The sequence below is a fragment of the Aquarana catesbeiana genome, linkage group LG11 (assembly GCF_042186555.1).
Source record: "Aquarana catesbeiana isolate 2022-GZ linkage group LG11, ASM4218655v1, whole genome shotgun sequence".
NCBI classification, from domain to species: Eukaryota; Metazoa; Chordata; class Amphibia; order Anura; family Ranidae; genus Aquarana; species Aquarana catesbeiana.
Genome location: NC_133334.1, coordinates 9190774 through 9204220, shown reverse-complemented (window position 1 = coordinate 9204220; position 13447 = coordinate 9190774). Strand labels below are relative to the sequence as shown.

General features: G+C 46.9%; 1 protein-coding gene across 1 annotated transcript in view; it reads right to left on the bottom strand.

The window, feature by feature from the left end:
- Positions 1–4902: 4902 nt before the first annotated feature.
- The window catches only part of LOC141112899 (vomeronasal type-2 receptor 26-like), a 30347-nt gene continuing 21802 nt past the window's right edge, over positions 4903–13447 (bottom strand). The window contains exon 4 of the mRNA XM_073606002.1: positions 4903–5807. Coding sequence (XP_073462103.1) covers positions 4903–5807 — 905 coding nt within the window. The remainder of the gene's footprint in view (positions 5808–13447) is intronic.

Sequence of the window (13447 nt, the reverse complement as noted above, 5' to 3'; positions counted from 1 at the left end):
GGCTTCCTTCTGGGATGACAGCCATGCAGACCAATTTGATGCAGTGTGTGGTCTATTGTCTGAGCACTGACAGGCTGACCCTCCACACCTTCAACCTCTGCAGCAATGCTGGCAGCACTTATATGTCTATTTCCCAAAGACAACCTCTGAATTAAGCATGGCCAGAACACCAGCCGCTTGGGCACATGCTTTACAAGACATATGATGACCTGCCATGCAGTCCATTGGCAACAGCACCTGAAAGACCCACATCATAAAAAAATGCAGACTTCTCCTTGCTCCTCATCTGGGATCTCTACCTCTACTATACCTCTGGTCTTCTCAAAAACCTCCACTGAGAGGAATGATGGTATAGCAATGGGTGCCACAGGTGCTTGCACCCAAGCATCAATGACACTATCCCTCTAGTCTTCCTGCTGGAGCACACGCTTTGTGAAATTATGGACAGGGCACTTGAGGCAAAACAGCGGGAGAAAGAGAAGGACTTCCTTTCCTCTCAAGGCCCCCTTTATGCAGATTCCATTCCTGCAGGGCCACCAAACACACAGGAGGAAGAGGAGGAGGTTTGTGTCAGCATTGATGTAGAGGATAACATACAGCAGTCTTCAAGGAATGGTTTTCAGTCCCCAGAAACCCCAGGAGTTGTACGTGGCTGAGAGGAGGTAGTTCCTGACAATGTCATCCTTAGTGACCCAGAGGACTCAGAATCTCATGCCTCCTAAAACTTACGCTGCATGGGCTCCTTGATTCTGCAAAGCCTGCGACAGGAACTGAGGATTCGTGGTATCAAGGAGAGGGATCACTGCTGGCTGGCAACCCTTCTTGATCCACGTTACAAGGTTAAGTTTCAGAGCTCATCGTGCCTTCAAAGAAGGAGCAAAGGATGAAACATCTTCAGGACGCCTTGATGAAAAATTTGTGTAACACCTTTCCAGACACTGGAAGGTTACCATTTCCTGGACAACATCTTACTGAGGCTTTGCTCAGTAAGAGGAAGAGTGGTGGAGAAGGTGGCTGGCTGACCAATGCCTTTAAACAGTACTTTAGTCCTCAGCGCCCAGGGCTGTTAGGTTTAAGCAACCATCGGCAGAGTCTGCATCATATGGTGCAGGATTATTTAGGGGCAAGAGCAGACATGGAGACCTTTCCAACTGAGCATCCACTGGGTGGCTCAATATGATTAATATGCAATTGAGCTACTGGCCTGTCCTGCATCCAGTGTGCTTTCTGAATGAACATTCAATGCTGCTGGAGGTTTTGTGATGGATAAAACAGTGCATCTGTCCACAGACTCCATTGACCGTCTGACATTTATCAAAATAAATCAGTCCTGGATCAACAGCAGCTATCAAGCCCTTGATGCTGATGTAACTGATTGAATTTGCTAGGGATCGATCTATGATCCATTAAAGACTGCCTATGCTGCCTATCCTATTCCCAGCAAGAGTAACTGTCAGGGATTACAGTTTTAAGGCACCACCAACACCCAAGGCCCAATCAAATTTTTTTGTCACATTTTTAACAGCAAGGCCCATTCCTGTGCCCAGCAAGAGTAACCGTGAGGGGTTACAGTGTTCAGGCACCACCAACACCCAAGGCCCAATTTTTCTGCACCTGTTCGATAGGTGCATGTAATTTCAAATTTATTTTTAAATTTTTAACAGCAGGGTCAGTTCCTGTGCCCAGCAAGAGTAACTGTGAGGGGTTACAGTGTTGAGGCACCACCAACACCCAAGGCCCAATTTTTCTGCACCTGTTTGACTGGTGCACGTAATTTAAAATGTTTTCTAGTTTTTAACAAAAGGCCTGTTCCTGTGCCCAGCAAGAGTAACTGTGAGGGATTACAGTGTTCAGGCACCACTTGGGATGGGCAAACAGTTTTGGCCGAGCATAAGTTTGGCCTGAACATTGCCCATTCAGGTACTCGCCTAAAACCAAAACTTTCTGGGCACTTAGCGGGATGTTCGCCCACTGAGCACACAGTACTTGGGTACTCTGGTGGGCTGCAGGAAGTGGTTAAAATTCATACCAGACTCAAAGGGTTCCCCCACACCATTTTTTCCTCATTTTTTTTAAATTTACATTTTTTTTACAATTTTTTTTTAAATTCAGCTTTCAGTGGGTACCCACAGCTGAATTAAAAAAAATTGTAAAAAAAAAATATAGATTTTTAAAAAATGTGGAAAAATTGGTGTGGGGGGTCCTCACTGCCGGATTACCTATCTGCAGCCCATCAGAGTACCCAAGTACCTGTCTCAAATCCATCAGAGTACCCGAGAACCTATCTGCAGCCCATCAGAGTACCCAAGTACCTATCTGCAGCCCATCAGAATATCCGAGTACCTATCTGTAGCCCATCAGAGTACCCAAGTAACTATCTGCAGCCCATGCCTCATATGTTGGGGTGTTGTCTTTCCAAAATGGGGTCATTTTGTGGGTAATTCCACTGATCTGGTGCTCCAGGACCTTCAAAAGTGTGATAGGTAGGAATTTAATTAGATGTGTAATTTATGCTCCTAGAAGTCCTGATGGTGTTCCCTGCCTCTGGCTCTAATCACGTGCTTCAAACCCCCCCTGGAATCCATGCGTCCGGCGTCCTGCATGTAGATAAGGGGGCCGGACGTATGTATGGGGGGGCAGAGCCCATGCGCCCCCAGGACATACGGACTTTTAGAGTATATGGACTTTCCCTTCTCCCCCTACCCTGTATCTGGATTAATCTGTCTGATTGTGGGCAAAGCGATGTGCTGACGTCACCATCTCTCTTCTCGTGTCCCAACAATCGGGTTTGTTTAGATGTGTGCTGGCCGACACACTAAACATAAGGCTTTTAAATGTCAGCTTATTGTGTATTGCTGTGAGTGAGATCCCTAATAAACCTAAAGGATAATTTACACTATGTGGAGCCATTTTGGTTTCTTTTTCGTTAGCAACCCTCTATACATTTCCATTTGATACCATCCAGAGTGTGGAGTGATCCTAAAGTGTGGAGAGAGGTCCTGGCTGGGTTTAGGCTGCAGGTGTTCACTGACCCCCTGTGACAAGGGGTTCCCATGCAGCTGGTAAGCCTTTCCATAGTTGGTGGTGGATTCACTGGGCTATTTGGTGATGGAAACGGATATGGAACTATTCACTTTTGTCACGTTAATCTGGACTATTTTTAACATGTATCATTTGTTTGGTACACATATGAACATTAATTTCATTTAATTTGTATAGCGCAATTTTTTACCTATTTCTATTGTGATATACATGCCATACCCCCCCAATAGAGGTGTCCTCTCATCAGCCATAGCGCTCCAACTACCATTGCTTTTTTTGACTGAATCTATCTACTACTTCTTTACTCTTCTTTGTATTTCTTGCCTCCCTCCCATCTCCTGGTTTTTCATGGTTCTACTGCTAACTCTGGGCCTTTCCAGGGAAGGCATCTTGTTTCACCCGCATGATTCTGCTGATGCATTGCATAGAACATGGGAATAATGTTTTGATTCAAATTATTTCTAAAATGTTTTCTCTATTTTAATAGTCAATGTACCAATATCTGTTATAAGCTGTAATTCTTGCCTACTGGTCATCCGTGCATGGTGGCAAGAATTATTTTTCCTCCATGTTACATATTTACCAACTTTGTATGCAAATACTTCAATACAAATACTGAACAAGAAAATCAGTGAAGATATCTGTTTTACATCTTTTAACTGTGAACAAGTTTATTAACTTAAAAAGTTAAAACAAGCACTACAAATGGTATGCATGCTTGTGGTGCAACATTGCAAAAGCAAATTATTCTACTTGGCGCATCATTCATTGTGTTCAAGCCTTAAAGTCAAACTTCATGAAAAAAAAAAGGTCACCTTTACTGACAGACCCCAAACTTATTTGCTAGAAAAATGTAATTTGTTTTTGACAAGTGATCAGTCGCGGCCTGCACATTAGGGGTGCACGGGTGCCACCCCCCATCCATGCGCCCGGCCCCTAATCTACATGCAGGGTGCCGGACACATGGATTCCAATGGGAAGGGGGGTTTTGAAGCACGTGATTAGAGCCAGGGCCTCTAATAGGCTCCAAAAAAAGGGTGGGCTTGGGGCGTAGAGCACTGTGCCCGAGCCCACCTAGTTGTGTGATGATAGCAAATAATTATTCACTATTGTCACACTGATCCTCCTCTCGGCCAATCGGGAAGCGAGACCTGAGAGCCGTCACTTTATTGGCTGAAAGGACAGGTGATCCTATTGGACGCCTAGAAGGAGGAGGGAGGAGATGCACGGCTGAAGCCGCCATGATGCAGAGGAGGAGGGGACACGATAGAAGCCGCCACCTACCGCCCGCTGCCCAATGCCCATAGGAGCGCAGCCCGTCCGCAACCTAGGTGGGGTAAGTGTGGGGCTGGATGACCGCCTGACCGCAACCTAGGTGGGGTAAGTGTGGGGCTGGATGACCGCCTGACCGCAAGATCCCCCCGGGGGTGCAGGTGATCTGACCGACAGTGGTTGTCTGCCGCCTCCCCGAAAAAGAAAACCCAGCTGCCAAGGCAAGTGATTTTAGCTAAAATGTGATTAGGGTTTGGAGGACCATCAGTAAAGCAGACATTCGATTCTTCTGGAAGCCCCACATTAAGTTTAATATGAAGGTACAACTCTTTAATATCACTGTAAAGCTGGGCTCAAACTGCCGCACAGGGTGGCTCACAGCAGGGGTTTGATGCGTCCCTGTTCACCACTTCAGATGCGATTTTTGGTTGAATTCGGACCTGAAACGGACCAGAAGACACACAGAACTCCTGAGCAATTCACACCCGAGCAGCTCCCTAGAGAGCCGGTCACAATCTCTTGACATGCGAATTGGATGCAGGGAAGCCTGAAACCAATTCGTAATAGTGTGAACCCAGCCTAAAAAAGTTATTTGCATCTGTTATCAAGCAAATGCTTCCTTGAATTTAAGTTGGGCTGACAAAGAATTTTGTAACATTTTGGAAAAAAGATACAAACTAGAAGTCCAGCATTTGAGGTCAGGATGGCAAAAATCTCCACAGCCACCATATATTTCCCTTTGGTGCTCAGATAGGCCGGGATCATAGCAATCCAGACACTGCAGAACACCAGCATGCTGAAGGTGATGTATTTGGCTTCATTAAAACTGTCCGGTAATGTCCTTGCTATAAACGCTGTAATAAAACTGAAAGCAGACAGGATCCCCATATAACCCAGGACAGAGTAGAACCCGATAACTGACCCTTCATTACACTGAACGATGATCTTTGTTTGATATGATCTTTTGTCCAACTCCTGGAACGGGGGAGAGATCGACAACCATGCAATGCAGATTAAAACTTGCAATGATGAGCAGATGAAGACAACAGAATTGGGCAGCTTTACTCCAACCCATTTTTTCCACACACTGCCCGGTTTGGTGGCTTTGAAAGCAAGCCAAACCATCACAGTCTTGCCCAACACAGAGGAGACCGCTATGGTAAAAAGAAATCCAAAAGATGTTTGGCGTAGCCAGCAGGTTGTATCCATGGGATGACCCAGGAACAAGAACACACAGAGGAAACCCAACATGATGGAGACCAGGAGGACAAAGCTGAGGCTCTTGTTATTGGCTCTGACAATGGGGGTATCTCCATATGAAATAAATACAGTCATTGTCAAAAAAGTTAAAATGCAAAGGAATAAAGAGATAACCATGAAAAATAAAGATAGATTATCAGTATAAGACAAAAACTCTATCAGCTTGGGATCACATTCAGTTTTGTTCTCATTTGGCCATTCGTGGTCCAGACACCTCATGCAGTTGTCACTTCCTTAAAAATAAAATAATTGTGGAATTTTAGAACATGTTTGATTTTAGTTTTTAATTTACACAGAATAAAAAGTATTTTGGACATAAACTATAGAAGTCCACATAATGTTTTCATATGGAAAAAGCCAACGTAATATATATTAACCAATTGGCCTCTGTAAGATTTACCACCCTTCATGACCAGGCCATTTTTTGCAATACAGCACTGTTTTATTTTAACTGACAGTTGCGCGGTCATGCAACGCTGTATCCAAATGAAATTTATGTCCTTTGTTTCCCACAAATAGATCTTTCTTTTGGTGGTATTTGATCACCTCTGCATTTTTATTTTTTTCGCTATAAACAAAAAATACTGACAATTTTGACTAAAAAAAGAAAACAATATTTTTTACTTTCTGCTTTAAAACATATCCAGTTAAAAAAAATGTAAAAATATAATTTCTTCGTAAATTTAGGCCAATACGTATTCTGCTACATGTTTTTGGTAAAAAAAAAAAACAATTCCCAATAAGCGTATATTGATTGGTTTACGAAAACTTTGTATCATCTACAAACTACGGTATATATTTAGGGAATTTTTATTTATTTATTCTTTTTTATACTAGTAATGATCAGCGACATATATCTGGACTGTGATATTGTGGTGAGCAATCGGACACTAACTGATACTTTTGACACTTTGCGGGAACCAGTAACACCAATACAGTGATCAGTGCTAAAAAAATATGCATGGTCAGTGTACTAATGACACTGGCTGGGAAGAGGTTAAATATCTAGGACAATCATGGGGCTAGCTGTGTACCTAGCCACTGTTTTTGTTTACTGTACTGGATCTCACAAAAGTGAGTACACCTCTCACACTTTTGTAAATATTTTATTCTATCTTTTCATGTGACAACACTGAAGAAATGACATTTTGCTACAATGTAAATTAGTGAGTGTACAGCTTGTATAACAGTGTAAATTTGCTGTCCCCTCAAAATACTGCAACATAGCCATTAATGTCTAAACCACTGGCAACAAAAGTGAGTACACCCCTAAGTGAAAATGTCCAAACTGGGCCCAAAGTGTCACTATTTTGTGTGGCCACCATTATTTTCCAGCACTGCCCTAACCCTCTTGGGCATGGAGGTCACCAGAGCTTCACAGGTTGCCACTGGAGTCCTCTTCCACTCCTCCATGATGACATCACGGAGCTGGTGGATGTTATGCCCCGTACACACGGTCGGATTTTCCAATGGAAAATGTCCGATCGGAGCGTGTTGTCGGAAATTCCGACCGTGTGTGGGCTCCATCGGACATTTTCCATCAGATTTTCTGACACACAAAGTTGGAGAGCAGGAGATAAAATTTTCCGACAACAAAATCCGTTGTCGGAAATTCCGATCAGGTGTACACAAATCCGACGGACAAAGTGCCAGGCATGCTCAGAATAAATAAAGAGATGAAAGCTATTGGCCACTGCCCCGTTTATAGTCCCGACGTACGTGTTTTACATCACCGCGTTCAGAACGATCGGATTTTCTGACAACTTTGTGTGACCGTGTGTATGCAAGACAAGTTTGGGCCAACATCCGTCGGAAAAAAATCCTAGGATTTTGTTGTCGGAATGTCTGAACAAAGTCCGACCGTGTGTATGGGGCATTAGAGACCTTGCGCTCCTCCACCTTGCATTTGAGGATGTCCCACAGATGATCAATAGGGTTTAGGTCTGGAGACATGCTTGACCAGTCCATCACCTTTACCCTCAGCTTCTTTAGGAAGGTAGTGGTCATCTTGGAGGTGTGTTTTGGGTCGTTATGTTGGAATACTGCCCTGCGGCCCAGTCTCTGAACGGAGGAGATCATGCTCTGCTTCAGTAGGTCACAGTACATCTTGGCATTCATGGTTCCCTCAATGAACTGTAGCTCCTCAGTGCCGGCAGCACTCATGCAGCCCCAGACCATGACACTCCCACCACCATGCTTAACTGTAGTCAAGACACACTTTCTTTGTACTCCTCACCTGGTTACCGCTAGGGATGAGCCGAACACCCCCCGGTTCGGTTCGCACCAGAACCCGCGAACGGACCGAAAGTTCGCACGAACGTTAGAACCCCATTGACGTCTATGGGACTCGAACGTTCGAAATCAAAAGTGCTCATTTTAAAGGCTAATTTGCATGGTATTGTCCTAAAAAGGGTTTGGGGACCCGGGTCCTACCCCAGGGGACATGTATCAATGCAAAAAAAACTTTTAAAAACGGCCGTTTTTTCGGGAGCAGTGATTTTAATGATGCTTAAAGTAAAAAAAAAAAAGTGAAATATTCCTTTAAATATCGTACCTGGGGGGTGTCTATAGTATGCCTGTAAAGTGACGCGTGTTTCCCATGTTTAGAACAGTCCCTGCACCAAATGTCATTTTTAAAGGAAAAAATCTCATTTAAAACTGCTTGCGGGTTTAATGTCATGTCGGGTCATGGCAATATGGATGAAAATCAGTGAGACAAACGGCATGGGTACCCCCCAGTCCATTACCAGGCCCTTTGGGTCTTGTATGGATATTAAGGGGAACCCCGCACCCAAATTAAAATAAGGAAAGGTGTGGGGCCACCAGGCCCTATATACTCTGAACAGCAGTATACAGGCGGTGCAAACAAGACAGGGACTGTAGGTTTGTTGTTAAGTAGAATCTGTTTGTAATTTTGAACATTTTTAACGTGTTTAGCTCCAGCCAAAAAATCTTTTCTAAGCTTTTTGGAAAACATAGGGAAGGGTTATCACCCCTGTGACATTTGTTTTGCTGTCTTTCCTCCTCTTCAGAAGATTTCACCTCACTTTTTTGTCCCAATGAAAAATGTTTTTTGAAAATTTGGTTTTTTTTGTGGAACAAGGATTGGAAAGCATCAGTGGAAAGGAGAAATTGTTTTCCCATATTAACGCTTACAGGAGAGAATTTCCCTTCCTAGGGGTAGATTTCATCTCACTTCCTGTTGTCTCCTTCCGTTTGCAAGTAGGAGTCGTTTGTAAGTTAGATGTTTGAAAGTAGGGTCCTGCCCTATATACTCAGCAGAAATTTGGGCCTTAGGTGTTGCTGTGGCCACAACACTGTAAGCCCTCACAGGGCCCTGCTGTGAAATATTAGATCAAGAATTGTAATTACATGCCCCTGTTGAACAGGAGCTGAAAAATTAGGCCTTAGGCACTGGTGCTGGTGCCACAACACTGCAACCCCTCACAGACACTCTAGTTGGAACGCAGGAACGAGCCCTGCTGCAAATTATTGCTTCAAAAATTGTAATTACACGCCCCTGTTAGACAGGGGCAGAAAAATTGGGCCTTAGGCACTGGTGCTGGTGCCACAACACTGCAACCCCTCACAGACACTCTAGTTGGAACGCAGGAACGAGCCCTGCTGCAAAGTATTGCATCAAAAATTGTAATTACACGCCCCTGTTAGACAGGGGCAGAAAAATTGGGCCTTAGGCACTGGTGCTGGTGCCACAACACTGCAACCCCTCACAGACACTCTAGTTGGAACGCAGGAACGAGCCCTGCTGCAAAGTATTGCATCAAAAATTGTAATTACACGCCCCTGTTAGACAGGGGCAGAAAAATTGGGCCCTAGGCACTGGTGCTGGTGCCACAACACTGCAACCCCTCACAGACACTCTAGTTGGAATGCAGGAACGAGCCCTGCTGCAAAGTATTACATCAAAAATTGTAATTACACGCCCCTGTTAAACAGGGGCTGAAAAATTGTGCCTTAGGCACTGGTGGTGGCGCCCAGAACCAAAAATGTTCTTACAAGCTATCAGCGTGATGATTGAGGAGGAAGAGGATAATTACTCAGGGATAGTCACTCAGCATCAGCATAGGCAGTCTTTGAAGGGATCTGAGATTTCAAAAAAAATTATTCGGTTACATCAGCATCAGGTGCTTGGTAGCTGGTGGTGATCCAAGACTCATTCATTTTTATGAAGGTCAGCCGATCGACCGAGTCGGTGGACAGACGCACCCTGTGATCGGTTACCACGCCTCCAGCAGCACTGAATGTGCGTTCCGAAAGAACGCTGGATGCAGGACAGGCCAGTAGCTCAATTGCATACTGTGCAAGCTCTGGCCAGTGATCCATCCTCAAGACCCAGTAACCCAGAGGATTTTCGGTGGGAAAGGTGTCCAAGTCTGATCTTGCCCCTAGGTATTCCTGCACCATGTAAAACAGACGCTGGCGATGGTTGCTGGAACCGATCATACCTTGGGGCTGCGGACTAAAAAATTGTCTGAACGCATCGGTCAGACGGCCACCTTCTCCACCGCTCCTTCTTTGACTGACCGAAGCCTCAGCAACACGTTGTCCAGAAACAGGAGTTTGTAACCTCCCAGTCTCTGGGAACGCGTTGCACAGACCTTTCTGCAAGGCCTCCCGAAGATGTTTCATCCTCTGCTCCCTCTGCGATGGCAAGATAAGGTCCGCAACCTTACCCTTGTAACGTGGATCAAGGAGGGTTGCCAGCCAGTATTGGTCCTTCTCCTTGATACCACGAATACGAGGATCCTTACGCAGGCTTTGCAGGATCAGGGAGGCCATGCAGCGTAGGTTTGCTGAGGCATTCGGTCCGGAGTCCTCTGGGTCACTAAGAACGACATGGTCCGCAGCCACCTCCTCCCAGCCACGTACAAGTCCATGTGTTTCTTGGGACTGATCCCTTAAAGACTGCTGCTGATGCTGAGTGCCAGGCTCCACCTCCATACTGACACAATCTTCCTCCTCCTCCTCTTCCTCCTCGTCCTCTTCCTGTGTGATCGGCGGGCACGCAGGAACACTGTCTGGATAAAGGGGGCCTTGAGAGCTAAGGAAGTCCTCCTCTTCCTGCCTCTGTTCTGCCTCAAGTGCCCTGTCCATTATTCCACGCAGCGTGTGCTCCAACAGGTGGACAAGGGGGACAGTGTCACTGATGCATGCACTGTCACTGCTCACCATCCTCGTGGCCTCCTCGAATGGTGACAGGACAGTGCATGCATCCCTGATCATGGCCCACTGGCGTGGGGAAAAAAAACCAAGCTCCCCTGACCCTGTCCTGGTGCCATAGTCGCACAGGTACTCATTGATGGCCCTCTGCTGCATGTGCAGCCGCTGCAGCATGGCCAACGTTGAGTTCCACCTGGTGGGCATGTCACAGATTAGGCGGTTCTTGGGCAGGTTAAACTCCTTTTGGAGGTCCGTCAGCCGAGCACTGGCATTATATGACCGGCGGAAATGCACACAGACTTTCCTGGCCTGCCTCAGGACATCCTGTAAGCCCGGGTACCTGCCCAAGAACCGCTGCACCACCAAGTTAAGGACGTGAGCCAAACAGGGCACATGGGTCATTTGTCCCTGTCGGAGGGCAGAGAGGAGGTTGGTGCCATTGTCGCAAACCACCATTCCTGCCTTAAGTTGGCGTGGCGTCAACCACCTCTGAACCTGCCCCTGCAGAGCTGACAGAACCTCTGCCCCAGTGTGGCTCCTGTCCCCCAAGCACACCAGCTCAAGCACCGCATGGCATCTTTTGGCCTGCGTACTTGCGTAGCCCCTTGAACGCCTACGGAGCACCGCTGGTTCCGAGGAAGAGGCCATGGAGGAAGAAGAAGAGGAGGGGGTGGAGGAGAGAGGTGTGTCACAATCAGCATTTTGGAGGCGTGGTGGCGGAACAACCTCCAACACTACTGCACCTTGTCCTGCATCCTTCCCAGCTGCCAGCAGAGTCACCCAATGCGCCGTGAAACTTAGGTAACGTCCCTGTCCATGCCTGCTGGACCATGAGTCAGCGGTAATATGCACCTTACCGCTGACCGCCCTGTCCAGCGAGGCATGGACATTGCCTTCCACATGCCGGTAGAGAGCCGGAATCGCCTTCCGTGAGAAAAAGTGGCGTTTGGGTACCTGCCACTGAGGAACCGCACATTCCACAAACTCACGGAAGGGGGCAGAGTCTACCAACTGAAAAGGCAGCAGTTGAAGTGCTAGCAATTTTGCCAAGCTAGCATTCAACCGCTGGGCATGTGGATGGCTGGGAGCAAACTTCTTTCGGCGGTGCAGCAGCTGGGGCAAGGAAATTTGCCTGGTACAATCTGACGTCGGTGTACCAAAAGCAGATTGCCCACAAGTACTTGGCTGTGACACACCTAATTCTACACCTTCATTCCTCTCACTGCAGGTCTCAGAGAGGACTGAAGGTCTAGTGGGGTTGGAAATCTCAGCTGATGAGGAGCAAGGAGAGATCCTCTTTGTTCTTTGGTGTGGGTCTTTTAGATACGCTTGCCAACGAACTGCATGGCAGGTCAACATATGTCTGGTCAAGCATGTGGTACCCAAGCGGGAGATATTTTGGCCACGCGAGATACGCTTGAGACATATGTTGCAAATAGCAGCGGTGCGATCTGATGCACTCGTCTCAAAAAAGGCCCACACCAAAGAACTTTTTGAATAACGCGCAGAGACTGCAGCGCCCTGCACATGTGGAGCTTTGGGGTGTGATGCAGTCAATGTGCTGCCCTTAGGCTGGCCCCTGGAGGGCATCCTGCCTCGTTGGTGATGTGCTGCCGCCTCCTCTTCCTCCTCCTCCTCCTCCTCCTCTCTCCTATCAGGCACCCACGTTGAGTCAGTGACCTCATCATCCCCTCCCTTCTCATCACTGGAGCAAACCTGGCAGTATGCTGCAGCAGGGGGAGCATGACTGCCAGATTGCTGTCCTTCTTGGGCACCCCCTCTGTCCGCGCTCATGTTACTGCCTTCATCGAGCTCAGTATCGTCATCAGAGCCTTCCAAACGCCGGGCATCCTCCTGGAGCATGTACCCAACACTGTGGTCAAACAGTTCGAGGGAATCCTCATGAGGACATGGTGGAGCTAGGGAAGGAGTCACTGATGACATTGAGCTGAGGGAAGAGGCCGCTGCTTTGCCAGACAAAGCACCCTGGGCATGGGTGAGAGAGGATGAGGAGGATGAGGACGGCTTGGTCATCCACTCGACCAAGTCTTCCGCATGTTGCGGCTCAACATGGCCAGCTGCCGAAAAAAAGGCCAAGCGTGTCCCATGGCCACGTGCTGATGAGGATGCACCGTCTCCACGACCAGCACTAGACACAGAGCCTGCTTGCCCTCTCTTATTGGCTTGTGACTGTCTGCCTCTCCTTCTTGGCCTTCCAGACATACTAATGGCCTGTAGCTGCACTAAGCTGGGATAGAACACCTGTAATTTTCTTCAAGTAGCTTTATATACTGTAACCAGACAAGCCTGCCTGTCAGTAGGAAGATAACAGGAACGGATCTAGCTGAACACTGTGAGCAGGACGCACTGTACTAAATGTAAATAGTCTAGCTGCCTGACCGTGGTACTAATAGGATCAAATAGAACACCTGTAATTTTCTTCAGGTAGCTTTATATACTGTAACCAGACAAGCCTGCCGGTCAGTAGGAATTTAACAGGAACGGATCTAGCTGAACACTGTGAGCAGGACGCACTGCACTAAATGTAAATAGCAGGAACGGATCTAGCTGAACACTGTGAGCAGGACGCACTGCACTATATGTAAATAGTCTAGAAGATAACAGGAACGGATCTAGCTGAACACTGTGAGCAGGACGCACTGCACTAAATGTAAATAGTCTAGAAGATAAC